Consider the following 27,219-nt stretch of genomic DNA (forward strand, 5'->3'; position numbering starts at 1 on the left):
ATTTTTGATTCCAAATAGTCTTTGCTGCTGCCCTCCAGAAGCTCACAAGCCATTAGAGAGGATGGTGTAAAAGAAACAGGAGTAAGCAGGCAAGAAATTATTTTTCCCACTTTAATGACAAAGAAAACAGGACACATTACTTGGTGAATGAACCATACATTTAAACAAAATACAATAGAAATTATTTATGAGATATACATACATGTATATCTATTCACTTGCAGAAGTTTAAAAAAATGAATCTTCTTAATTGAAACTGATAAACTGTGTTAGCTTTCACAATATTTTGGGTTTAATTTGGGGAGGCGATTTTCATTGGGTTTGTTTCAAGATTCAATATAATATGTTCACAAGTTTTTCTTGCTGATCCTATGGTTTTATCATGATGTGTGCTATCCATGAGTCAGCTTTAACAGCATCTATATAGTATTCCAAAAAGGGTGAACCAAAATTCTAACTCCACTGATTTTCTTGTTTTCATTAGATTTATCAAATTTTCTAGTAGGTGGTTCTTATAACCCTGTGTTGACAATGAAAGGACCAGACTACAAAAGGATTAGGTGACTTTTATGAATTTCACAGGACTGGTAACTGGTTGTTTGGAAATTCAAGCTAGGTGGGTCCAACTTGTTCCATTCTTTCCACACCCATCAGGTCACTTCAAGAGACAATTGTCATTTCTCTTTTAAATGTATCCACAAGCCCTTCAGAGCCATGCCTAATATTCTCATTACCTTCCTCATTTTTTCTCCTTGTGTATCTTCCACTCTGTTTAATGATGCCATCATCTCCCCACTACCTCACCAGTAGCCCTCTACTTGGCTTTTAACTCATCTGCCTTAGCCCATCAATTACTATGTGCTTTATGTTTTGAATCTGGGTGACTCAAGTAGCCTCTTGCATCCAGGCCCATGCAGAAAGTGCAAGCTTGCAAATTTACACTCCTTCCAGTTCGTTCCCATGTTGGCCTCCACACAGATGACAGCATGATTTCCTCCTGCACAAGTGTAATAATGGCATTTTTAAAAAATGGTTTTAAATCAGGGCCTTGTGTTTGCTAGGTAGGTAGGTGTGTTTATATTGGAGTTACACAACCAGCCTGATCTCTACCTACAAAGTAGCTGGAATTCATCGTACTCAGCAATAATGGAATTTTTAGTCTCCACTTTTCTCCAATTTCATGTATTATTACTTCTTCCCTTCAAATCTAGTTTATAGAGACTAAGTCTAAGAGACTTCTTCCTTTATTCCTTCACTCAATGTGAATTATCACATTATCATTTGTGGCAAATTCAAAGGCTATCTAAGGAAAGAAGAACTATTTTAGCTTTAAGAAACTTACAGTGTAATAAAGAAAAAAAAAATGATGTCCTATCCACTCTTATTACTGCGGGACAAGAGCGTTGCAGGAATCAGGGAATCTCCAATGACAGGCCACTGAGTGTTAAACAGAAGTAGGAGTGTTCCAGCAGTATGGGAACAGGGCCTTCAAGACAGAGCAAAGCACAAAGTTACAAAGGCAGCAACTAACAGATCAGACTGGTAAAGGTGACAGTGATAGTCTTTTTTATAAGTTGTTCTGACCATATTTTATGTTACTTTCATTTTATCACAATTTAGCACATATTAATTATATAATGTGGGAGACTTCATTGTGACATTTCAATTCATGCATATAATAACTTTGATCGTATTCACCCCTCTATTACTCTTTCTTGTCTCCTTTCCTCTCACCCTCCTTTTATCTTTCTTACAAATTTTATGGGTTTCATTGTGATCTTTTCATGAATGCATACAATGGAGCTTCTCCTTTTCCCCTCCCAAAATGCTCATGTACATTTTCTTTTAGATCTAGCTTCCACATATGACAGAAAACATGCAGTAGTTATCTTTGTAAGGGACACAGACAATGAGTAGCAATTAAGCAAGTGTGGTCAGGAAAACAATTTGGATTTCTGAAAGGTCAGACTACAGTAATTTGGGGGGGAAAAGATGGGAGGTAGACAGTTTATAAGAAATACTTAGTGATTGTTCAGGAGAGTGTAGGCATTTGAAAACATTCAAGTTACAAAAACTGGAATATAAATTCTTCAAAAGTAGAGAGAGATGTTCTGTTCATTGATGTACCCTGGGTCAGTCAGCTTCCTGTTGCTAAAAAAATACCTGAGATAAGCAACTTAAGTGGTGAGGTAACACATGATGGAAGGAGTGGATCACAGAGGGGGACACTCACCTCATGGGAGCCAGGGAGTAAATAAGCATGACAGGAAGGCACTAGTCCCATAAACCTTTCCAGTGGCATGCCCTCAATGACCTAACTTCCTTCTGTTAGGCCCCACCTCTTAAAACAGTGCCAAGCTGAAGACCAAGCCATTAACACATGGGTCTTTGAAGAATATTACAGATAGAAACTATGGCATACCCCAAACATCTAGAACAGTGCCTGCTGCAAGTTACAGCTCCATAAATACATGTTAGATTCTGGGAAGACATGAGTGTCACTGTAGGTTTTTAATCCTCCTGAATCTCCTGTAAAAATAAGCATTACAAGCTGGGCATGGTGGTTCATGCCTGTAATCCCAGTACTTGGGAGGCTGAGGCAAGATCATCACAAATTCCAGGCCAGTCTGTGCTACATAGTACATCCTTTTAAAAACAACAAAACCCAAACAGGCATGACAACAATTCCCACTTAATCCTCTTCACTCAAGTTACTTGTTCCCTTAGTATCCTTTCTTTATCTTTAAGATATCTCACCATTATAAATATTAAATACTTTAGTTATTTGTCTGTGTGTCTGTCATCCTTAAAAAGGCTCTTTAAGTATGTGAATTCCATTTCATATTTATCTGTGCATACTCCCATGACTAGTCTTTTTCTGTGACTTTGTTGGTACTAAAGAATAGTAGTGTTTAAGACTGTTCCTAAGAGGAGCTATTAAAAATTGTAATGTGGGTGAAGCACTTGCCTACCTTGTGGAATACCATGGATTCAATCCTCAGCACCACACACACACACACACACACACACACAAAATTTATAACAGTAGCAGTCAAAATTAATTTAAGTTTATAGTAGGTAAAGTTATAATGTGCCTATATAAAATGACATTAATAAAATCACAAAAATAATGTTTACATCATTATATTAAAAACTGCCTAGAGGCAAATGGAAAAAATAATTTATTGTAGATTCTTTTACACATTAACATGGAACAATTATACATATATTGATGTGCTGATATTGAAAGACAAACATTTTTACACATAAGTAATTGTAATATATTTTATATAGATATTAATAAATTATTAGAGACCATTTTATGAATGATGGGCCAGTTATTCCAATAGGAATATACTCTGTGGTGAAATTAAACTGAAATTTCTGACCATGATGTCCTGGATAAAGTCACATTCTTCTAAACTATGAAAAGGAAGTTTGTTTCTGGAAATTGAAGGTCAAGAATGATTCTAACAGCAGTGTCCCTGCAGTGTATCTCAGACGTACTTTATGGGTAGTGTTAAAGTCCCTAACATCTGGCCAAGTTAATCAATTGCTCAGTGTGAACCAATGCAGCTTTCTATAACAGCTACAAGTAGTTAATGAAATTTAATACAAGGAATACAATACAAGCAGTAAAGTTTCAATGAATTATGAATGTCATGTGATTTGAATGAGCGACCAAATGCTTTAATAACAGAAATGTGTATTCTATATTTCCAGAAGGAAATTAGTATACTTTCAAAATAGTCACTCTTTTCTTAACATGGCATTAATTCTTACTTTGGAATTCTGAAAATAAATTGCATTTTTTTCCTAAAACTTAGAACTCACTCCTTTAGAAAATGATTTCTATAATGATATACGCCAACGTGATATAAAGTTTGTTCTATGTTATAGTCATTAAAATATACATATACATATATATGGAGCATTAAACAGATTTGGTGAACCATTTTATATATGTATATATATATATATATATATATATATGACAAAATACTGTTTTCATTTAATTAAATTCAACAAATATTTATTGGGTGCCTACTATTTGCAGATCACTAATTTGGGTGACATTTGTAGATTTTGATACATAAAGCCCATATCATTCACAGCCAAACTTTAGATAAGATACTAAAATATTAAAAAATAATCAAAGCAGAGCTAAAGTTGAATAATGGATAGTGCGAAATCTACCTAGGAGAAAGGCCTGGGATAATCAAAGAGGAGGCAAAATCTGAATCTGTGTCTTGGCGTGTCATGTGCTGGGAGATCACAGGACCCTCACCCTCAGTTCTCTTCAACCCACAAAATGACATTCAGTTATCATCCTGGTTTGTTTCCTTTAAAAAGCAGAAGAAATGCAGTATTAATTTGCAGTGATAATAAAGCTTACAGTGTCTCCTAAATATGGTTTTCCCCTCTCTTGAGTATGTATGATTTGCATTTATATCTACCATTTCTATAAATCATTCCCACCGTTATGTAGGGTGAAATTTTTCTTAGGACTACCAAATAAGATGACTGACACTTGAGATATAGTTTGGTTCATCAGAAGAGCATTCATAAGCATTTCAACCTCATAGGTAGATTACTTAGAGTAAGAACAGTTGAAAAAAGATAAAATATTTAAAAAGTTGGCATTCCATTTCTTTTATTACTTGTTATATTCTACAAAAGCATTTTTAGGAACATATGTATTATAGTCTAAGACCCCCTGAAGAACCATTGTATATATGTCAACAGGGAACAAAATAGCAACTTTGCTTCTGATGTGACACTTAGGAAGTAGGAGCTAGCCGATGTGACCTTGGAGAACACAATCCCACTGTACAGGGCAGGATTCCAGATGGGGTGTGGGGGTTCTTATGTCCAAGGGTTCTGGCTGGAGTGCAACTACAGTACCCCAAGAATCTAAAACTCTCCTAAGGAATTGTTTGGATTCTGGCAAATTATACAACACTCATCTCTCTAGGAGAAACTCCCAAGGGACTTGCATTTCCAAAAACACACAAAACATTCAGCAGGGAAATGGTGTGACCCTTAGAAACATCTTAGGCTTGGTGGCTAAAGAACCCATGAACCATGGCCCTTCTAAGAACTAGCTTTAGGAGCCAAGGAGAGAAAGAAGGAGGAGAGAGAGGGAAGGAGGAAGGAAAGAAGAGACAGAGAGAAGAGAGAGAAAGGAGGAGGAGGAGGAGGAAGAGGAGAGGGAGGAGGAGGAGGAGGGAGAGGAGAAAGAGAAGAAGAAAGAAGAAGAAGAAGAAGAAGAAGAAGAAGAAGAAGAAGAAGAAGAAGAAGAAGAAGAAGAAGAAGAAGAAGAAGAAGAAAAGAAGAAAAGAAGGAAAAGACAACGAAGAAGGAAAAGAAGAAGTGGCAGTAGGAAAGGGCCTGGTGGGTGGGTCCCTCACAGCCCACTTACCTCAGTCCTGTTTGACTGGATTACAAAGAACAAAAACACAAACCTGCTCACTCTGGTACTTTGTTTTAATTCCATTAGAGGACAAAAGTTGGCAGCCATAAGGTGCCCCCTAAAAAGTGTGCATTGTTCAAAACAGCTCATTCACGCTTCAGTTATTTCTACCACTTAACTAAAGAGTTAGCATGCTTTCAGTGCTTACAATTGACTTCCCCATTTTATACTCAACCTTAGAAAACAGTATTGCGCTCTGATTAGTCATACCTCTGTCTCTGTGTTTTTTCTGGATAGAAACCAAACTTGCATTGGTTCTTTTTTGCCCTTCATGGACACTGGTCCTCTGTGCTCCAACTGGAATTGTGGATCTGAATTCTCTGGAGACATAAGACACCTAAAAGATAGGGCACAGGAAGTAGGGAGAAAAGTAGATAAAGGTTGTGTGGAGAACCAAGACGCAAGAAAATATACTGGAGTCATATTTAAAGGCATTTGAAGTTTTAGACACAATAAGCATGTCAACATTTCCTAGGAGGGCTGGAATCATTTAAAATGTAAACAAGGGGACTGGAATTGTGGCTCAAGTGGTTGAGTGCCTGCCTTGCAAGTACAAGGCACTGAGTTCAAACCTCAGTATGGCCAAAAATAAATCAAATGGAAACAATAACAGGTCTTCTCAAATGACAAATAACCCTATATGCAGAGGGGAGGGGAGAAGATCACTAAAGGTAACAAAATCACTCACCTAGCCCACACACAAGGCACGTTTTCCCTCCCAAGTCAGTAAATACCAAGACCATTTCTCTTACCTGTAGGTATATTCTGACACGTTTATTTTCCCCTTTTCTCCTGTGGTTTCTGTTCTGCTTGTGAGGTTGACAGTGTTTCCAAAGAGACAGTACCGAGGCATGCGTTGCCCTATGACACCTGTCACGACCTCTCCAGTGTGTATCCCTATTGTGATCTGCAGAAAGCAGAGCTTTGCTTCACTCGCTTTTCTCGTGAATATGTACAAGCTTGCTCATTTATATTACAGAAGAAAGGAGAGTCCTCATTGAAAATATAAGCATTCTTATGAGCACTTCAAGGCTATTGCAGACAACCCAAATGCCCTAACCAAATTTCTTTCTCCTGAGAAACATTCTGTTCCAAGAAAAACATCTGACGTTGCAGACTTTAAAGATGTGAATTGAGCAACTTGAGTGAGACTCATGAAAGTGATTTTAAACAAAAAGCAGAAGGGCAGGAGGTTTAATCTCATCTTTGGGACATGGGGCAGACTAGCTAATTTTAAATAGGAAGACACAGTTCCCATTTCTATGAAATACAATGGGCTCAATAAAATATCTTATCCTTTATTGTAACACTCCCTTCCTTATACATGTTAATGACTTCCTAGACAAGAACACGAATCTATTCTGCATAAGGACCACTGCTAACGTTATAATATCTACATTGTACTAACCTGAACAGATTCACCATCCACCTGAACTTGGCCAGCAATTTCCATCATATCCAAGGCCAGGTGGCAAATTGACCGTGCATGGTGGATGCAAGGCTCTGGTAAACCACTCACTGTCATGTATTTATCACCAACGGTCTCCACCTGGCACAAGACACATTTACATGCTCAATGGTTCATATAAAGATGATTTATTACCCTAAGAAAAAATATTTTCCTATGGTTGGTAAAGTTACCAACTTTAAATTTCCTTCCTTCTTAATTCTCTCAAAATCTCAACACACGAAATCCAACAAGATGAAACCTTATAATTATTTGGAATTTATACACTTGACATGTGGGGCCTTGAATTATAGGCAAGTACAGGCAGAGAATTAGTTTTTGCTCTAAGAAACAGTTTCCCACCTGAGATATGCTCATAATTTAGTAGAATAATTGAATACCTTATTTTGATGGTTTGATGGTTTAAGAGTCACTGGCTGAAGTGACTTATCATGGCCACCAACTATTCATTTTTATGGTATGCTCACCAAGTGCTACCCTGGGCCTCAGAAATTGACCACAAAATAAATAGTCCCTGTGAAGTTATATTATGCTGAATGTCTGGAGTTGGTTTAGTTAACATTCTTGCCTTTATAAAGCAATATTCCACTGACTTCATTTTTCCGATATTATCTTTGTTTCTACTTGAAACAAACTTGAAACAAAGGGCAGAAATACCTTGTAAATGTTTACCTTCAAGTTGATGTTATCTAAAAGCAAACCTGAGGCCCAAGAACTTTCCCAAGCCCCATGACTTCTTTGTGGCGCAAAGCATTTATATATTTCAGTAAAAATGTCTTCTGCAGAACACCAGAATGAATGCCGTGTTTATACTAAATGTGATAAACAGCCTGCACAGATTTGTTAGCCTAAGTGTGAGTCAGCTGCCGAATACTTCATTTTAATCAGTGAATCGTCCACGCTATGAAACTTTGGTTTTAGTTACAATGAGAAGAAAGTTTTATAAATAAAAGTAATTATTTAAGGAAATGGTAAATCATTTCTGCATCACAGCTCACTGTGCCTGGCTGCAGCTACAGACTGAGAACATTGCTTGGAACCCAGGCTCCAAACAGCCCTGCTGTCGCTCCTGAGGACTTGCCTTGTAAACAAATGGGTTTTTCCTTGAATCCGTCAGAGTGTCAAATCTCGTGTAGAGGTCATTGAGAAGATTGACAATCTTCATGGCCCCTTCTCCAGATGCATGTTTGCTACAGAATGTGTTGAAGCCCACAATACCACTGAAGAGGATGGTCACATTGTCATATCTTTTGGCAGGCACTGGACGCTTATGTCTCAGTTCATTGGCAACAGAAGGAGGAAGGACCGAGTACAGCAATCTGTGAGTGTGGAGAAAAAGCACTGTAAGAAAAGCTGGGACCCTGCCTTATAGCATCAAGGCCCTTTGCACCAGATCTGATAGGCCACCTTCTAAAGTCATCATCAAAGATTAGTTACATACATAAGCAAAGAACGACACATAGGGTACACAAGCCATTCATTCATTCTAATCGTATATGTCCCCAGACCTAAGCCAATTTAAACCAAATCAAAATGAGCTAAACAAGCAAACAAGCAGACCAGAAAAAGAAAAAGAAAGAAAGGACTGTCCAAGGAAAATCAAGTTTTCATTTGTAGTTCTGTCTTTTGGCCCGTTTGTCATGATAGTGACGATGTGACAGTTGTCATAATCGGCACAATCCCTGATACACATTTACCTCTCAGGAATAAAAAGAGATTTTCTCAGGTTTTGTGATGTCATAGTAAATGGAGCAGGGCGCTCTCCCGTCCATTCCCACCTCACTCTTCTGTGAAAGAGACTGGTAAAACAAGTGGGGATTGATCCAGACAAGAAAATATTCTATTTATTTCTAGAGCGGATACTGAGATGACTACTGGCATTGGGTATTGTCAGCTTTAGCAAAGTGTTTCTTCCCTAAAACCAAAGGGTGAAGTTCAAATATGCAGAATGGAGCTGAGCTCTCAATTGTAATCCTGGCCATATTTGTTATTTCTCCAGTGTACATTTTTTAACTTCTAAACAGAAAGTTAAAGCTATACTGAATATTAAATGTTAACAGTAAACCTATTCCTAAGAGAAGTAAATACTTGGCCTAAGCTAATAATGTAGGGGAAAAGTGACCTAAGAGCTTTTTCAATATAGAATATAGCACATATGGATATTTTCACAATTTAAATTGTGCATTCTTTAGAGTGCTAGGTATCTTTATTGGTGTTATACTCTGGACCAGAAATGTCCCCCAAGACCATGTGTTGAAGGTATAGACACCAGCCTGTGACACTTTGGGGAGGTGGTGGAGACTTTAAGATGTGGGGCCTAATGAGAGGAAAATAGGTCACTGGGGAAGTGCCCTTTGAGAGGATGCTAGGATGAAGGGCTCTTCCTTTCTCTAGCAGGCCAGCCACCATGGAGTGAGTAGCCTTCTCCACTGCACACTCCTGCCGTGATGCTCTGTGCTGCCACAGGCCTAAAACAATAGGACCAAGCCATCAAAACTATGAGTCGAAACAAATAAACAAAGAAGTCCCTTTCCTGCCTTCAGGTTGACTTATCTCAGATATTTGTTATAGCCACAGAAAGCTGACTAACACAAGTACAAATGTAGATACCAGACAATATCAAGCCAGAGAATAACATCAACAACAAATAAAACCAACATGGTTTCCTCTTATTACAGACGGAGCAGGATACTCAGTCAAAACTCACAAACTCATGTGACTTTGGATCTAGTCCTAAGTGTGGTCTTACAAGCTCCATAAAAGTGTAATATTTCATGGATAAATTGGTGCAGTGTAACAGTGAAATGTACACTTTGAATTGGTTTCAAGTAATGGAAAATGTTGAGCTGCCTGCCCCATACACTTGCTGAAATTTGCTCCATATGTGTGTGGATGAATCCGGTTGTAGTTCAGGATCATGGGGGAAACAAAGGGCTCTCAAAGGAACTACACACTGTGTGTGTGGAGTGAGTAGTTACAGACAAGCCAAGCGTTTGCAATGGCATTCTCTACTTCATCCACGCTATGGATAAGGTTAACTGGTGTGTTTCCTTCTATGGCCGACATCCACTCACGGGCATCTACGAACACATCAGTGCTGAAGAAGCACTAATCGATCCAGTAGGTAGAAGTAGTTACGTGAAGCAAGACAGATTGGGTCAAGTCTCCAGCAACACCACCTGCTATTTCATAAACATTAAAAAATGGACAGGCAAGAATCTGGGTGAAATGTCTTATGAAAGTCTGGAATTTACTGTTTTTAATCAATATATGGAAGCAGAGCCTCACAGTCGTCAGAGTACAGAAGTTCCAAGTCTTTCTAGTCTGGGTACCAGTCTTCACGACACTACAATTGTGACATACTATGAATAAATCCGTGCCCTTCTTTGACCACACTCTTACGTGTCTGTCTTTTTCTTTTCATCTTCCAGGGCTCGCAGTGTGAGCTGCAGCCTGTCTGTGAGGATTTCCAGCTCTTGTGTCAGTTTGTACTCCTCCCGGAACTGCTCTCCCAAGAGAACGAGGTCGCGGGTGGCATCATGTAGGGGTATGTCGCTCAAGTACAGCCCTCTCCTTGTCAAGTCATCCAGGTTCATCACACTGTCACACAGAGAATGGGGCAAATTCAGACCCAAAATTTTCCCTGCCACTGTTGGTGTCATGCAGCCAATGCCTACCACTCAAAAGGTCAGACTGGGAAAATAATGAATAAAGTGACTTTATTCTCTCAGAAACTTAAAAAGTCATTTGAAAAGTAGTGAGTTTCTCATTTCCTGTATGGGGAGCAGAAAGTGTTTCTCCCTTTTTTCCCCATTTCTCCCCACTTTTATCCTATCATACTAGATTTCTTTTTCTCCCCCCTGCCCCCACCCCCTCCCTTACCACCCACTCCACCCCCTCCCTCTCCCCCCCACCCCCTCAATACCCAGCAGAAACTATTTTCTTTCCTAATAAACTTTACTATTACTTTTACTACGAAAAACAAACAAAACTGAACCTAGTGAGCTTGCAATGCATTTTCATAAGGATGCATTTTTTGGAGTCATTTGTGTTAACTGAAAGATAAAATACAGAACTATCCTATGAAATCTGCTCAGAAACTTATTACAAGGCTGCTTTTTAAAATTTTTTATCATAAAATAAAACTGAAAGAAAAAAACCTATTTTTACTCTCTTAGGAATAATAATTCTTTTGAGAAACCAGCTTGCTTTTGCCTTACGGATTCTATGAATCTTGCAATTGATTACTTCTTCCATTTGGAAACAATAATTAAAAGTTTACAAGAAAAGGATGCATTGGCTCACACCTGTAATCTCAGCTGCACAGAAGGTAAAGATTAGAAGGATAATGGTTCAAAGCCAACATGGACAAAAAGGTTAGTGAAACCCCATCTCAATCAGCAAGCTGGATATGATGACACAAGTCTGTGGTCCCCGCTACGTGGGGTGCACAGGTAGAATGATGGTGGTCCCAGGCTGGCCCCAGGCAAAAAGCACAGGCCCTATCTGAAAACTAAGGCCTTAAAATAAAATGGCTGAGGCATGGCTCAAGTGGCAGAGTCCCTGTCTGCAAGGAAGTGCGAGACCCTGAGCTCAAACTCCAGTACTGCAAAAAATAAATAAAATAAATAAGTTTACGAAAGTTATTAGCCATCTTCATCAGCATTCTATATGTTTACGAGACTCCTAGCATGTTCTTTTTGTGCTATTATTAATTCTGGCTCTCAGTTCTTTTTCTTTTCTTATTTTCTTTGATTAAATTTTCTCATTTTCTCTAAGTGTTATTTGACTTTGTCGAATTCTACACATCTTTGTAACTTCAGTCATTTTTGAAGCGGCATATTATCTGCTGACTCGGTGACATTCCAATAAGTGAAAAGCTCACTCATTAGCTAAACTAGTTTACATTACTGGTTTGAATTATTTAAAAGCAAAATAATTATTCCTAGATATTAAGAATAATAATTTCTCTAAAATGACAAAATGAAGTATGATTTTACTAAAGAATTTTGAATTAATAAAAGGTTCCCATGAAAAATATTCTCAACAGAAATGTCCTTAAGTTAAAGCAAAAATTAGCATGGCAAGAGGCAAAAATAAAGTAATCAAGGATTTTATTAATAAGGCACAAAGTCTTTTTTGATTTTGTTAAAATAAATATGCAATTAAAAGCTCTCTTGGAGAAATAAACCTATTTGGACAGAGACTAGATAATTTGCCAAAAGTTATACAAGAGCTTCCCATGAGCAGAAAAATAAAAAGATGATTATAAGTTTAAAATAGAAACGAACAGTGCAAAGTTTTCATACCATGTTAGAAAATTTAATCAAATTATAAGTATCTCGTTGCTCTAAAATTCCTTATTATTTAAATGAACTACTATCATGAATTTTTCTTAATTTAAACAAATCATCCTGGAATTATATATTTTACAAGTAAGACGTTTTTTAAATTGATCTCATTCTATTTAATAGGAGCACAAATCTTCCTACACACATGAGCAGATGCTTTTGCAATTTGTGAATGTCTCACTACAGGACTGATTTCTGCAAACAGCAGTTAACAGGTACACTGCAAAATGTCTGCTTCTCTCCCCAAAGTCTTCTCTCCCTGAAGAGAAATCACCCTAATGGGAATTTACCATCCTATAGGCTCAGTCTGAAAAGAGGAAGAAGAGGAAAACATCTGATAGCAGATACCTCTAGACCATTAAAGGGTATTAATTTTTAGAAAGTATCATAGTTCCTCATTTTGTCTCTTTTATTTTCATATTTCTCAGGAAATAGGCCATTACCACACTTATATAATCTTATATACAAAATATCACATAATAACAAGCCCCACCTTTACCTTTTCCTATTGTTGTAAAGCAAATTTAGATATATTTTTCATATTCTGAATTCCATGCATCTGTTGGTAAAATGGTTTCTCAAATTAGAAAAATACCAGCCTATAGCTTGTTCTTCTTTTGATGGCTTTTTATAAACAACATATTTAACATAAGTTTCTATTTCATAATATGTTTTGACTAGTATACCCTGATGAAAATAGTTAAATATTTTAATGTGAAGTAACTCAAATCCAAAAGTCATTTAGAGTCATTTTATCATTTTTACAGGCATCCTATAGAAAAGTTCATTCCTGATCCCCACTGTACTGTGTACTTATAACATCATATTATATACTTTACAAAACTGCTTTTTACACAATTCTTCTTTTGAAAGTTCTCTCACCATCTAATGGCATAAATACTTCAAAAATGGCTTGAGACGTGACAGATCTCTTCTGAGTTTATAAACAAATTATCAATAAGATGACCCCTGTTGTAGAGAATTAGAACAGGAAAAATGTATTTACACGTCAGCAAAAGTGAGCAGGATGGAATAAAATATTGGATAAAGGGACGCTGGATTTCATCAGTGCTTTCTGTATACTGAATATCACATTAAACCCTATTAATATATACGGTTAGTATATGTTAGTCAAAATTTTTCTAAAAAATTAAATGCTATTGAATTTGTTTTGTAACTAAAGGCGTATACTTAAATCAATTACCATTAACCTAAAAATGTTTACCTTGGGGAACACAGAAAAAGTATGCTGTCTGCTTCCGGTAAGTAGATCATTTGACCCTTGAGACGTAAACAGCTGATCTCAGTCCCAGTCAAGTCGTCCTCACATTCCAGTTTCTCTACATCCAGCAATCCTTCCTTGAAAAGGTGAGATATAGCCATTAGCCAGTGCCTGAAGAAATCAGTGCCTCAATTCGACCACCACAGGGTGTTTTGCCAGGTATTAAGCACAGTGGCTACCTTTCAACACCAGGGAGAGGTGAATGAACCTGGACTTGCTCCTTTGAGCTCAGAAAGGCAGAGGTGGTGCTTTTGTTTTCTGCAGTATTTGGGTTTGAACTCAGGGCTTCATGCTTGCTAAGAAATCACTCTACTACTACTTGAGCCACACCTCTAGCCTTTGGTTTTGCTTTATTTTTCAGATAGGGCCTTAAAATTTTTGTCCAGGGATGGCCTCATACTTTCCTTTGCCTCCCATGTAGCTGAAATTACAGATGTGAGCCAAAACACCCAGCTTATTTGTTCAGACGGGGGTCTCACTAACTTTTTGCCTGGTTTGGCCTGGAAGCACAATTCTCCCAATCTTTGCCACCGAAATAGCTGGGAATACAGAAGTGAACCACTGTGCCTGGCCTGTGCTTTTGTTCATATATTTATTTTAATCTTCTGTGAGTCTTTTTCTTCCTGATTTTCCAGTATGGATGCAACACATATTACTAGGTTCTACCAAAAAAAAAAAAAAAAAAAAGAAGAAGAAAAGAAAAAAAAAATGGAACCAAGCTAATCTTGTATTCACAGAACAGCTAAAAGTGGTCCGTTCCAAGTGCATCAAATGCATGTAGGTTTGGCCTTTGGGAGGAGTAGGAAGGATGAAATGTGTACTCTAGGCAAACCACATTTGCTATAATTATCCTGGGAACACAAACTATGAGATCTGGATACTGTCTAACTTACCAACTGCATGAGTATTTTTTCCCTTTTATTTTCCTACAAAATGGCACCAAGAATAATAAACAATTTAGGGAAGAATAAAACAGTGGCTTAAGATGAAGTTTAAAAAAAAAAAAACCTTTGTTAGTTCTGATTGCTAAAATAAGGCATCATGCCTGCACAGGGGGAAGATGCCGATTTTATTATGTGAAATGGGATGTGCCCACAAGACACTCTCTACAACCTACTTTTGTTGATTCTGATCTGCTGACAGAGTTCCAGTTCCTCAGCCAAACCACAAAGCCAGACAATTGCCTTTTAAACAGCCATCTCTTTGAGGTTTGGTTTTTATCTCGCTGTAACTTCTTTATCTCATAGAATGTGATCATAGCTCATTTTTCTTCCTCATAACTTCTAACTGGTAACAAACCTCACTTACATTTAATGAAATAAGTCTTGATTACCTTGCTTCTCAATACAAAAACTGTATTGATGTGAGAAAGAATCCCATGGAAACTAATATCAATGTGAGGACGCACGAGAGAGAAGACAGACAGAAGGCTGCAATTCCCAGGCTGGAGCTAGAATGCAGGTAAAAAGCAAAGGTCACTTCGTTAGTTCAAATGATCTTTATGGTTTGATATCAGTTACTAGATTAAGCCAGAATTGTGTAGAGAAGTTATCCGATCTTTGAACTCATATTTTGCTGTATGCAACTCAATGACAAAATGGACATCAAAGAGTTAGTTGCATGAACATGAAACCTAATATGGATTCAGATAATAATATTCAAATATAATCTGATACAAATAATGTAAGAGTTTTCAGGAGAAAGAAGAAAAAATTTTCTTTTATTGTAGCATTATGTGTTAAATGCTTCTACCTTGAACTGAATTTAAATACCAAAAACACTTGCAAACACTTTCTTAAAGTTCATCAAAGGAGGGTTAGTAAGGACAAACATATACAACATTGATTGGTGGCTTATGAAGGACCAGGCACTGAACTGAGGGATCTTCATGTGCTTTATCTTTATCTCATGTTGGAAGAGAGGGAAAACAGGCAGAGAGTGCTGCACTTAGGGTCACTCAATGGGGACTGCAGAGATAGTGCAGATCCACACTTCTGCCTGTAGATCTGCAAGGTTTACATTTGACCCCATTTGGACTAATTCTGAATTACAAGCAAGAAGTACCACTAGACATGTTGTGAGCAACTCCAGAAGTGAGTGGATAAGAGAAAGAGGAAGGAGTTTTCTAGTAGGTCTCAAGAATAGAAGTCAAATGCAGCTTCTAACCATCTGGGGCTCTTTGCTGCCTTTTCAATGGAACCCCATGATAATCTCACTTTTTCATCTTGAGTGTTATTAAAGTTCCTTTCCTTTCCCTGACAGGTCAATGGCTGATTTTGAAAGCTGTTTTCAAAAGGTATATATTCAATGGATTTATTCAATAAATGACTACAGAAGTAAAAACTGATTGTCACTTGCAAGTTCCCCATTTTCTCATTAAATCAAGTGTATCATTCTCAGATAACCTCCGACTGTCCCTGTAAGTGATTAAAGCAGAAACAGGTAAGTAGCTGCAGTATGTTTAAGCAAGGTTAAACACTTACAGGATACATGATGTGTGACATCACCTATATACAGTCAAAGGGCTGAATCGCACCTGTGACCCTGGTGTCAGGCCCTGAGGAGGTGTACCATGGGTTTACCTGGGGCAATACTCTGTAAATGGCATTGCCACACTGAGTGACCACTAAGTCCCGGTCAAATATTATGTGAAAAGGAAACGCTTTGCAGAAGGTGTAGGGACTGATGCGTGATTCCTGGGTGCCATTTTCTTCAAATCTGTCAAGATCTTCATAAAAATCCTCTTCTTTTGACTCTTTTTCCTCAATTAAAAATTGTGTGTGATCACATTCTTCATTTCTTTGCTGAATGACCTGGAAATCAAATGGGGGGGAGGAAGATGGAGTTAACTGTGTGCATTTCAGTATAGTTAAAATACCTAAATACAAGAAACTAGTGAGAATTATATTTAAAAAGTGAATTAGAAAAATGTAATACATATGCAAATACTATGTATATATATCACTTCCCAGTGGTATATATGACCTCTTAGGAAGAAGTCTACCTTATTAGGTAGAACTAGGGTGAAGACACCCCGTTAGCATGGTGAGTGAGCACCCCCATGCCAGGTACACTTGCACAATGAACAACCTACTTACCACATGATAAAAAATGATGAAATGATAAAGATAATAAAAAATGATATTTAATATGATAAGATAATATTTAATAAGCTATTTAAGGACAGCGGGAAATTAAAGGATAGAGATGTACACTTTTAAAATGTGCAATATTATTTTATATCTATCACTTGCCAAGTATAACTGGCAAAACTGGGTGGGATACTGAAAAGAGGCATCTCAAATACTACAACTAGAAAGGTATTTTTATTAATGTTTCTATAGGATAAATTGACAATATGCAGAAAAATCCCTCAAAATATATATTCTTTGATTTAACTCCAAATACAGGAATTCATTATAAAGAAGTAATCATAATTATAAGCAGAGCTCTATAATTTAAATAGCTACATCTCAAAAATATTAGTCACAGGCTGATATTAAAGTATAGAATTTCTTTGAGTTTAAGAACTAGAGAGCAACATGTTCTCTCTAACAAGAAAAATTCTGTCTCCATTGTAGCTAGATCTACAGGAGGAATGGCTGGGGAAGGTGACATTCCTTCAGACACAGCTAAATGAAGACTGCATGTTATTTATTTTCACTTTTTGCCCCACATTCTGTGACTTAAAGAATAAAAGGCAAAAATCATGGCAGCTATTTTATATATTCTTTCATGGCAAAGTTAGGGTAGCATTATGATTTACTTACTGTGGTTAAAAAGGTTAATATTTGTTAGTTAGAATTTGAAATCTTTCCCTCATTAGGGTTGACTTCCCTAAATCAGGTACAAAACAAAAGAGATTTAACCTTAAGACTGAGGCTTAATTTTGACATTCTGCTCTATTTCTATTTTAACTAGAGGAACTAAATCATATACACCCAAATGTACGGAGTGATTATTTTCTTCTACAGTTTTCTTTGGTCAAACTGGCTAAATGAATTGCTTCTGCAATTGTATTTTGCCCTCTTGCTTTATGACATGGTGGAATATTTCTTTTTTCTTTGTTTGTAGAACTGGGGTTTGTACTCAGGGCCTCAAGTCTTCTAAGCAGGTGTTCTACCACTTGAGCCATTCCCTAACCCTTGTTGTAACATTTCTTTTGTGACTCAAATTCTCTAGTATCTCTGGAATCATTAAACTTATGAATTTAATCTAAGAATACCAAAAGAAGTTAAAAATGATACCTTTGAAAAATCAAGTATGCAAAATATATCTATAAATGCAAATATTTCAATGTATACTGGAGCATTTGAATAAGTGAAGGTCTTAAAAGAACCTAAATAGTGTATAAAGCGAGCCACACAATTAAGTAAAAACTTGAATTTCTTATGGTGTTTGGGATGCCATCGCTGTGCCAGGTAATCGCCATAGTAACTGACCACAATTTCTAAGTGTGTTAGTTTGTGTTTCCCTCTGAAGTTTCTAGCTCACCTCGGCTCCGTGAACAAAACCAATAGCAACCACGGTACACAGAAAGCCATTGATAATACAGGCTCACTCTGGATGGAGAATGTGTTACTTTGAGTCAAGATCAAAACATTGGAAATGAGAAGCATATATTATTTTGACTAAATTCCAGTGAGATTCCCATGCATGGATTTATATCAACACTTCATCCAAGGCTTTTATTTTTAAAATATCTCTGGATTTGATAATGTCATATTACATAAGGTTCTACTTTTTAGTAGAAAAACTCATGATGCATCCATCTGGAAATCCACAGGTGCTACATAAGAATTGTTGCCAGCTCCTGAAAGCGAAGGACTATGAAGTCTCACGTGACATGACTAGATTACATACATGGGCTGCTCCTCTAACATACTCAATTTAGATGTGGCAGTTTTTACTTTGCATATATAATATTGCACTTAAGAGTTTTGGGCATCTCGTTTGTGCTAGAACATCACTATATCTGAGAAAGCTCTGGCTACTAGCTGTCCCATAAAGAAAGACAGATGGACTAGGGTTTCCTTGTATCCACTTTGGTTCAAGCTTAGAGCCACTGCGAAATGACACTTGAGGCTGAACATACCGATCACAAGAAAAGCAGCTATTGGGAGAGAACTATCTGAGTCAGAGATAGAAAAAAATTGGTGATTCTCTTTGTTGCACAAATGCTATATTAGTACTTAAAATGACCACTCAAAACTAATAGTGTGCATTACTAATAGCAACACAATTTTTCAAATACCATACCTGGTAACTCTTACAAAGGTAGCTTGATTCAAAATGCTAGACTTTCAGCTGATGAAACAAAATATTCTAACTACATTTCAGGGCAGACAAAAAATCCACAAAGAAACACTGATTTAAAAACACCATATCTAGTTTTGCATTATCTTCACATTTGACTATCCACATTATGGATATCTTGCAAATAGAAACCCACAGCTCAGTCAGTCATATATTCTCCTGCTTCCCAGCTGGTGTGTGCTCACAAGAAGGCAAACTAAATTTCTTCCTGCCTCAAGCAATATAATTAGAAAAAAAAAAAACTGCTGTTACAAAGAAAAATGTGTCATGTATAATGCATTCCAACACCAACTATAAAAGAGTACTAATGTATCCATCATGCTGACATTATATACATATGTATACTCTTGTAAAATTCACTAGCAGCAACAACTTTATTTAGGGAGCATCACTGATAATATTCCAAATGCCATCTGTGATCAGAAGAGTGCCCATCACGGGTCATTACCTTCATGTCTATTTCTGTGCCATGTATCTGTTGAGCAACAGTTTTGATTATTCCAATGACGATATCCTGCAGTCCTTCCCTCTCTGAATAGTAGTGCAGAATGAGTCCTTTGCCCTTCTCAGCATCAGTGCACCTGAAAGAAGGTGCACGCATCCCCGGGTAGATGGTAGCAAGGTGATCGTGCAGAGCATCAAGGTTCTGCAATAAAGAGAAAAGAGTGAAAGGTAAAGAATACCCTCACAACAACAGCAGAATCAGCAAACATAGTACAGAAGCACCCTCAGCTCTGAGGTTACTGAGCAGGTTGGCAAAGTGAACATTTTCAAAGCACACTCTTCAGTGAGACACCTGTAAGACAAGTAACTATGGAGTAACTGAAATGAAAATAGTATAATTAAGAAAAATAAGCTGGGTGCTGGTGGCTCACATCTGTAATCCTAGCTACTCAGGAAGCAGAGATCAGGAGGATTGTGGTTCCAAGCCAGCCCGGGCAAACAGTTCTCGAGATCCTATCTCAAAAATACCTAACACAAAAAGGGCTGGTGGAGTAGCTCAAGGTGTAAGCCTTCATTTCAAGTCCCAGTATCACAAAAAATAAATTTTAAAAATCTGTGACTATTAACAGTGTACTTCGAGAAAAGACAAACAAGTGACATGTCAAAGGAAAGCCTGAACCAGACCAAAGACAGAGTTAAGGGTAAAAACAAAGGCAGGCGCATTTGCAGGAGTTTGGAGTGCACATGTGTACATGTATGTTGTAATAACAGCAGAGGACACTCAGAGTGATCACACATCACCCTTCTTTTTGCACTACAGTGACCCACTTATTTTTATTTTAGAAACTAATATAAGTGTGGTAAACGTAATGGAATATAAACATATTATTTTGTGGAGTAGTATTTCAGAAATTACAAACATGTTTTAGAAATTAAAGGAATGTAATTTTTCCATGTGTATCAGTAGTCTCCAATCAAGGTAAAGATTCATGGCAAACCTGCAAAATAATTACCTTTGGAATTGAAGTTTTGGAAAACTAATATATTTTCCAGTAAATATTTTCAATTCTTATAGTTATGTCATTAAGTTAGAAACTGTCAAATTCTTTCGTCTTACAGTATTCACTAAAATACAACACTTATTTGTATAAAGATTGCCACAATAGTTGGTGCAAACCACTCTTTTAACTTGGTCCAATATTATGTTCTAAGGAGTCTTTAGTTCATTCTGTGTGTGGCTGCACACACATACACCACAGCACAGCATGGTCATGAAGTGAAGACTAATACTCCAATCTAAATACATGTCTCAATGACCTTCTCAACTGGGTAAATCTGATGTCTTTTTATACTGCCTCCATTAATACTGCTTCCTATTTGCTTCCTCCAAATTACAACTTTTTTTTTTTTTTTTTAGAGGTATTGGAGATTGAACTCAGGGCCTCGTGCTTGCTAGACAGGCACTCTACCACTTGAGCCACTCTGCCAGCCCAAGTCAGGCTAGTTCTTAACAAAACCATCAGTTTATCTTGATTACCTCTAGAGGCCGCTATTACTGTAGAAAAATAATCCAGTACAGCAGCCACCAACATTAGACAGTTTGTGTGATCCACAAGTCCTGGAATCCTCCATTTCTTTTTACTTGGTTGGACAGTGTGGTGGACTGTTCCTGTGACAAGTTCTCGTGGGAATTCTTCCCTGAGAAGGGGATACCTATTCTTCACACACCTCCAGAACTCTTGCAATTCTAATGATGTTGTGAAAAATCTCATGAGAGAAATCTCTTGAGAAAAAATTGTCAGAAGAGTTTTATTTTCATCTCCATTGTTCACAAAGTCAAAACTGAGCTAATTTCCACATTAAGTACAATTTTCTAATACAGACCGGTCCTTAAAAACAAAGAAAATTAACTCAAATAGGTATTTTATATTTTTGTCAATTTTTCATAAATAAAATGTTTAAATATTTCATATATCAGCATGCTTATATCATTTTGTAACCATCTATTTTCATCTTGTATCATGCTATATTATTAGCAACATTCGTGCATGCAGTCAAGCCAGTAGCATGAGGCAGTGACAAGTGGCACCATTTGTGCTAGTAGCTGCCTTGATACTAAGGAAGATCAGATACCAAACCAAATCTGGCAATTAATGTGTCACTAAAGATAGGCACTACACTCTAGGGGTGGCTGGAGCCATTTTAATTTAAATAAAGGTATGGATAGTATTGAGATATTAATATTGATAACAAAATATTGCTTAAATTTATCTTGAAAGACAGTGGAACATTAAAAATGCCAAGTGAGAATGTTCTTGTTTTAACTCTTTTGTGGTAACCAACTCTACAGAGATTTGCTGTTTTATTGAATTTACTGTTAATTAAATGGACAAGTAAAGTGCTTTCCTGTAGCATAAAATATTTAACATCACTTAGTGTAATATTGATTTTCTGTAGATAGTATCTAATGTAAAAAAAATACTCTTGGGGTTTCTTTAGTTACAGCTTTCCTTATTTGGTTTTAGTCTCTCAAAATTAAAGTAAGTCCCACAGCCTGTCTACTGTAAGAAATTGGATTAATGATTAAAAATTAAGTTATTTTCATTTCAGTGCATTTATATTGCTAATCAGTGTGTTATTTTCAAATTTGGACTACAATTGTTGTACCAACCTCAAAAAGCCACAAAAAAAGACTTTCAGAAAGCCGAGGGAAAATCTCCAGATTTGATAGTAAGTACTACCTAACCAAAGTTGATTATTCATTCATGACTGTAGCAACGTATTCCGGGAATAAGAGTTTCACCTCAAACTGATACCTATTTTCTTTCTATGTACACCCAGGGAAGCAATATAGGACAAAAGGAGATGCACTGCCAACTGGAAGTATACGATGTGAAAGCCAAAGAGACATAGAGGAATGTCAATACACACAATGCAGCACAAGCAGACTGCCAGTGAACAGTGGAACAAGTCTAAAATATGCTTGTACTCATTTTCTTATTAGTTTTATAAAATTAAAAACTAAGAGAGGATATTTTATGTTGAGATACCAAAAGGTTAGTCTAGGGTTATAATTCCATTTCTGCATGTCCTAACATCAATGACTTTGTTGTTTTTTTCTACAAGCAAAATGAACTTTTTCTACACAGGAATTCTGCCACTACAAGTGCAGTTCACCTTGTCACCTGGCATTTATGATTTATAGAAGAAAGATGAGTTCTGGCATCCTGGGAAAGTGTGCTGGAAGTCCCAGCTTACTGCACCCTACAGATTTCAGAAGCAAAGACGTTTCAATATTCTTTTGAGAAATACTATAAAGTTCCATATTTTTAAAGATCTTGGAATGTTTCACAACAAATGCAGATTTTCTTTCTGTAACGTGCAGACTGAAAATAAGCTCCTACCTAATGAGAGACAAAGTCTGTAGAAGTCCATGATCTCATTCCCTTACTTCCAGTATATCTATTGAAAAATGCCTAAATGATCCACAGAGATGGCCAAATAGGACCCTTCCTTGAAATTTTTAAGGAAAAGAGATTTTCAGTTTCCCAGTAACCTTGTCTTAGTGGATGGTGAAGAGGGAGTTGTCTGTAATTGACAACATCTCTGAAGTTTAGATCTGAAATAAATCTTAGTCATTACAAATCTCTCTTTCTTCTTTCTTTATGATGGATGCCGAGGGTACTGCATTTCCTTTCTTTTTACTTCTCACACCTCTGAAAAACAGGATCAGCAGCAGCAGTTTTTAATGAGAATTATGTAACTTTAAAGCATCTCAGTAAGTTTTATAAGAACAAGGTTATTTTAGAATTGGAAGATGAAAAGTTTAAACAAACAAGACCTAAAGCAAATGGCAATCCTAACCTTAGATAATGGAAAGCACAAAACAAATAGCCTAAGATCATGGCAAGTGAGAAGATAATTTAAAAGAAAAAACAGAAAGCCCTATTGCAAATGAAATTGTACCAGGGTCATAAAAATTATTTAAATATTAAATGTGAACTATATGTATGTGTGTGTGTGTTGTCCTTTCAAGAGAAATATTTTAAATAAAGAAAGAAGAAAAGTAGTCAAAGAAACAAAACTGCAGAAAATTTTCATTTTCTGCTTTTAAACTCACGCTAAAAAGAAAGATCCCTCTCATATGATGCTGCATTTGAAAATTAACATTTTGTGAAATTGTGAGAATATCCACCAGTTATTCAAAGAGAAAAGTCTTCCAGTTCTAAGACATTTCTTATCTGCCTTCACAAGTTTTTTTTTAAAATAAAACTAAATCCCTATGTGTCAATTTTTAAATTGTAAGTTGCAGAAATTGTCATTTTGGATGCTGAGAAAAGTGTTTTCTTTTGAAATTCAAAAGTTAAAAATAAAGTGAATAGTGCATTCTTTTCTATGAAATATAAATAATTTGGGGAAGTATTAGAATTCTACAGCTGTTCAGGAAAATCCTCATATATCCCAAAATAACCCTTTGCACAAACATTTAAGAGTTAGATCAGTCATCAATCCCAGATTGCTGCTGGTGAGCTGGCCAAAGCACAATGTTGTATTTTATAAGCCAAAAGCTGGAGCCAACTGGAATATGAGTAAAGTCCCACTCAGGCTCAACAGAGGTACTGGTTGAGAAACAGGAATCTAAATGAGTTGAGCCAACTAAGGAAACTGCTTCCATACCAAAGTCAGTTTCAGGAGCCAGTGTCTCCAGCAAACAATGAGAGTATATAAATGTTCAAATGAGGCCCTTATCATATTTAAAAGTCATTATTTAAATCCTGACTGGTGCTCCAAAGGTGCATTTTGCCTGTTTATTTTTCAGTAGTCTACATGACAGCCTTTGATGCTTATTTTAATTTCATTTAACTCTGTAAAATTCTTGGGTCTGTAAAGAATGTATTAGTGCAATAGCATTGAAAACGAATGGCCCTTCTGCTTTTGGGTTGACGCAGCTCCAATTCAAAAGTCCTTGTTTGTCTTATCAAACAGTACTTTCTCAAAGCTCTTGATTCATTATACAAGTATACAAATGCAAGCTACCACAGACATAAAACAGAAAAGGGAAAATAATACATGGTATTGTTCCAGTAATTAACTTTTGTCCACCTGGAAAGAAAAATGGTTTAGTGTGTGTCAGTCTTTTATATTTTAATTTTTGATTCATCTCTAAATAAGTTATATGGGCTTACTTCAAATGGATTATCCTTAATAAAATTCTCTTTAGCTTTTGGTGAATTTGCTTCCTACATTAACATGTTTTCTTCCTATTGTTATACTAATTGTCAATATTCCTTTTTTAAATGACACAGATACTGTCTGTGCCTGGTCTATGCATGGTCTCTTGCCTTTAGAAGTGTACATTCCATTCCCAAAAACAGGAAATGATAATGCAATGTGAGAACACTGTGGCTGGGGAATGGAGTGTGTCCTGAAAACAAGAAGACAATTATCCGGACTCAGGTGGGGTAGAGATTGGGGTCTCCCTAGAGGAAGCAATTTGACTTGCAGGATGAAGAGGCCTCATGGAGGTTAAAAGGAGCTGGAAGGATGTTTCAGGCAGAGGGAAGAGCATATGCAAAAGTGTGGATGGGGAAACAAGATAAATGAATGGCTAGACTGAGGGACAGGAAGAAGAGGGATGGATAAATGATGGACTTTTTTTCCATTGTCTTGAATGTTTGGCATTTCCAATTAGCAATGGGGAATTACTCAAAGGTTTAAGCAGGAAAATGCTATGATGGATTATATTATATTTGCATTTCAGACGAATTACTAGGTAAGGTTTCTAAAATGAAGAAGAGATTCAAGAGGTCAAGAAAAGATGCAAGCAACCCATCCAATTCTGAGATAACAGCAAACTCCCCCAAGGAAGTATTGGGGAAATGGAAAAAGCATGACTGAGTTTTCAAAATTCAGCACTTAGGAAATACAGTTAAAAGACTGGTGGTTGATTAAAACTAGGTGGTAAAAAAAGAAATAAAACCCATTAAAACTTTAAACTGAAGTCTATTTCATCTTACTCCTTATGGAACAATTGAGGTATATAATAAAGAATGCTTTATTAATGTACACAAAGAAAATGTCTATTTATACATGTGAGATATGAACTTAAAACAATTCATGAAACACTATTGCTTTATTTCACAGTTACTTCAACATAAAAAGGTTTGTTTCACTTTTACATAATTAGCCTAATCATAACAAAAAAAATCTAGTTTTAAGAAAAGCAACATTTTAACATACTCAATTTGCCATGAAAAATAGCCTCAAAACCAGGAAAAAAAGAACAGAATCAAAAGTTGATAATATTGATGGAAATTTTATAGCATTCTACATTTGTGGTTTTCTTATTGTTCACATTTTTACATCAGAGGAAAAATAAAATAAAAGCATCATATAGAATTTTAAAATATGCTAAATAATTTATTTCCTGGTGGTACTGGAGTTTGAACTCAGGACCTCAAATTTGCTAGACGAGAGTTCTACCACTTGAGCCACTCCACCAGCCTTTTTTTATGATGGGTATTTTCAAGATAAGATTTTGCAAACTATTTGCCCAGATTGGCTTCCAATCACTATCCTACTCATTTCTGCCTCTTAAAACTAGGAGCAGAGATGTAAGCCATTGGCACTTGGCATGTTAACTAACTTTTAATACAAAATTACACATATGCTATTTTACACACCTTTTTACGTTTTATTTTATTGTTTTTACATTTACTTACATGTGTGTACTCTTTTTGCACTGACTTGGAAGCTAGTGGCTCTCCATTGAATGGTATAGCTAGCTCTAAAATGCACTCATAAAACTACTATGGTGAAAATAGTTTAGCCAATGGTCACAATGAGTACGGGTGGAAAAAATTAGTAAAACCATTTCAATATTTGTTGTGTTACGTCCATATGACCAATAAGAGAGACACTGAAATGAAGAGAGAGCAACTGAAAGTTAAAATTTCACTGATCAGGTGACAGTGATCAACAAAAATATTTTTAAAAATAGAATATGTACTCAAACATCTAAAATCCCCCAAATATGAAGTATCTGACTTCAATCCATCTAAATACTGCCTGTTGCACTTGAGCTTAATTTAATGAAGCAGTAGCTTCATGAGGAAGGGACAGGGGTTTTTTTTGACAGCTTAGTTTAATAAACCCTTGGCAGGAGGTGGCAAACGAGTTTCCAGCTTGATTTAATGCTCTTTTAAGTTTATAAGAAAAAGTCCCTATGTAAACAACAGACATTTCGATTAAACACGAAAGTTCTTATTTTGGCTGCTAAATCAATAATGCAGCTGGCCTGAAAGTAGTTTACATTCCCTGAAAACCGGGCTTCAGTTCAGCTGGTACTGCGCTGACATCATTTTCCAGCAAGGTCTGGATGCTCTCGACGGCCGGTTTAGAAATATTCTTTGCAAGGAGCTACATAATTTTCAATGTCAACACATTTCAGCAAAAGGGTCCTTCCAGAAATAGTCTCCCATCTAATAGGTGAATTACTAGTAAAACCTTTAAGGTAATTTTAACAAGACTAAGACAAAAGCCTTTGGTGATGTTATCTGTTTTTTTAACCTGAAACTGACTTGGAAAGTTTCCTACTTTCTTTTCTATGATAGATTAATTAATATTTAATTCTACAGCAATGGTTCTCAAATATTTTTGGTGGTGAACACCTGAAAACCTTAGTGCTTTTCCTAAATGACAAGCACCAGATAGGATTTCATAAATACTAATACACTCTATTCTTAAGAATATTTTACAAACAAAAAATAAGACTATGTTGTATGTCTAAAAGGTAAAACCACACCATTAGCACATATCATCATAAAAAGAGTATTGAACAGATCATAACAGACCCTGGGGAGATTTTTTTTAAAGAAAACACTAA

The 27,219-nt window shown here is 36.5% G+C and overlaps 1 protein-coding gene across 2 annotated transcripts in view; it reads right to left on the minus strand.

Moving 5' to 3' along the window:
- Positions 1 to 3,167: 3,167 nt before the first annotated feature.
- Gucy1b1 (guanylate cyclase 1 soluble subunit beta 1) overlaps positions 3,168 to 27,219 on the minus strand; it is a 40,535-nt gene continuing 16,483 nt past the window's right edge. For both annotated transcript variants that reach the window (XM_020159609.2, XM_074041766.1), the window contains exons 5-14: positions 19,339 to 19,536; positions 16,157 to 16,387; positions 14,908 to 15,024; positions 13,518 to 13,651; positions 10,344 to 10,541; positions 8,023 to 8,260; positions 6,882 to 7,022; positions 6,226 to 6,380; positions 5,684 to 5,810; positions 3,168 to 4,343 (exon numbers count right to left, since the gene is read on the minus strand). In XM_020159609.2, coding sequence (XP_020015198.1) covers positions 4,320 to 4,343; positions 5,684 to 5,810; positions 6,226 to 6,380; positions 6,882 to 7,022; positions 8,023 to 8,260; positions 10,344 to 10,541; positions 13,518 to 13,651; positions 14,908 to 15,024; positions 16,157 to 16,387; positions 19,339 to 19,536 — 1,563 coding nt within the window. In that variant the 3' untranslated portion in view covers positions 3,168 to 4,319. The remainder of the gene's footprint in view (positions 4,344 to 5,683; positions 5,811 to 6,225; positions 6,381 to 6,881; positions 7,023 to 8,022; positions 8,261 to 10,343; positions 10,542 to 13,517; positions 13,652 to 14,907; positions 15,025 to 16,156; positions 16,388 to 19,338; positions 19,537 to 27,219) is intronic.

Source organism: Castor canadensis, chromosome 9 (genome assembly GCF_047511655.1).
Source record: "Castor canadensis chromosome 9, mCasCan1.hap1v2, whole genome shotgun sequence".
NCBI classification, from domain to species: Eukaryota; Metazoa; Chordata; class Mammalia; order Rodentia; family Castoridae; genus Castor; species Castor canadensis.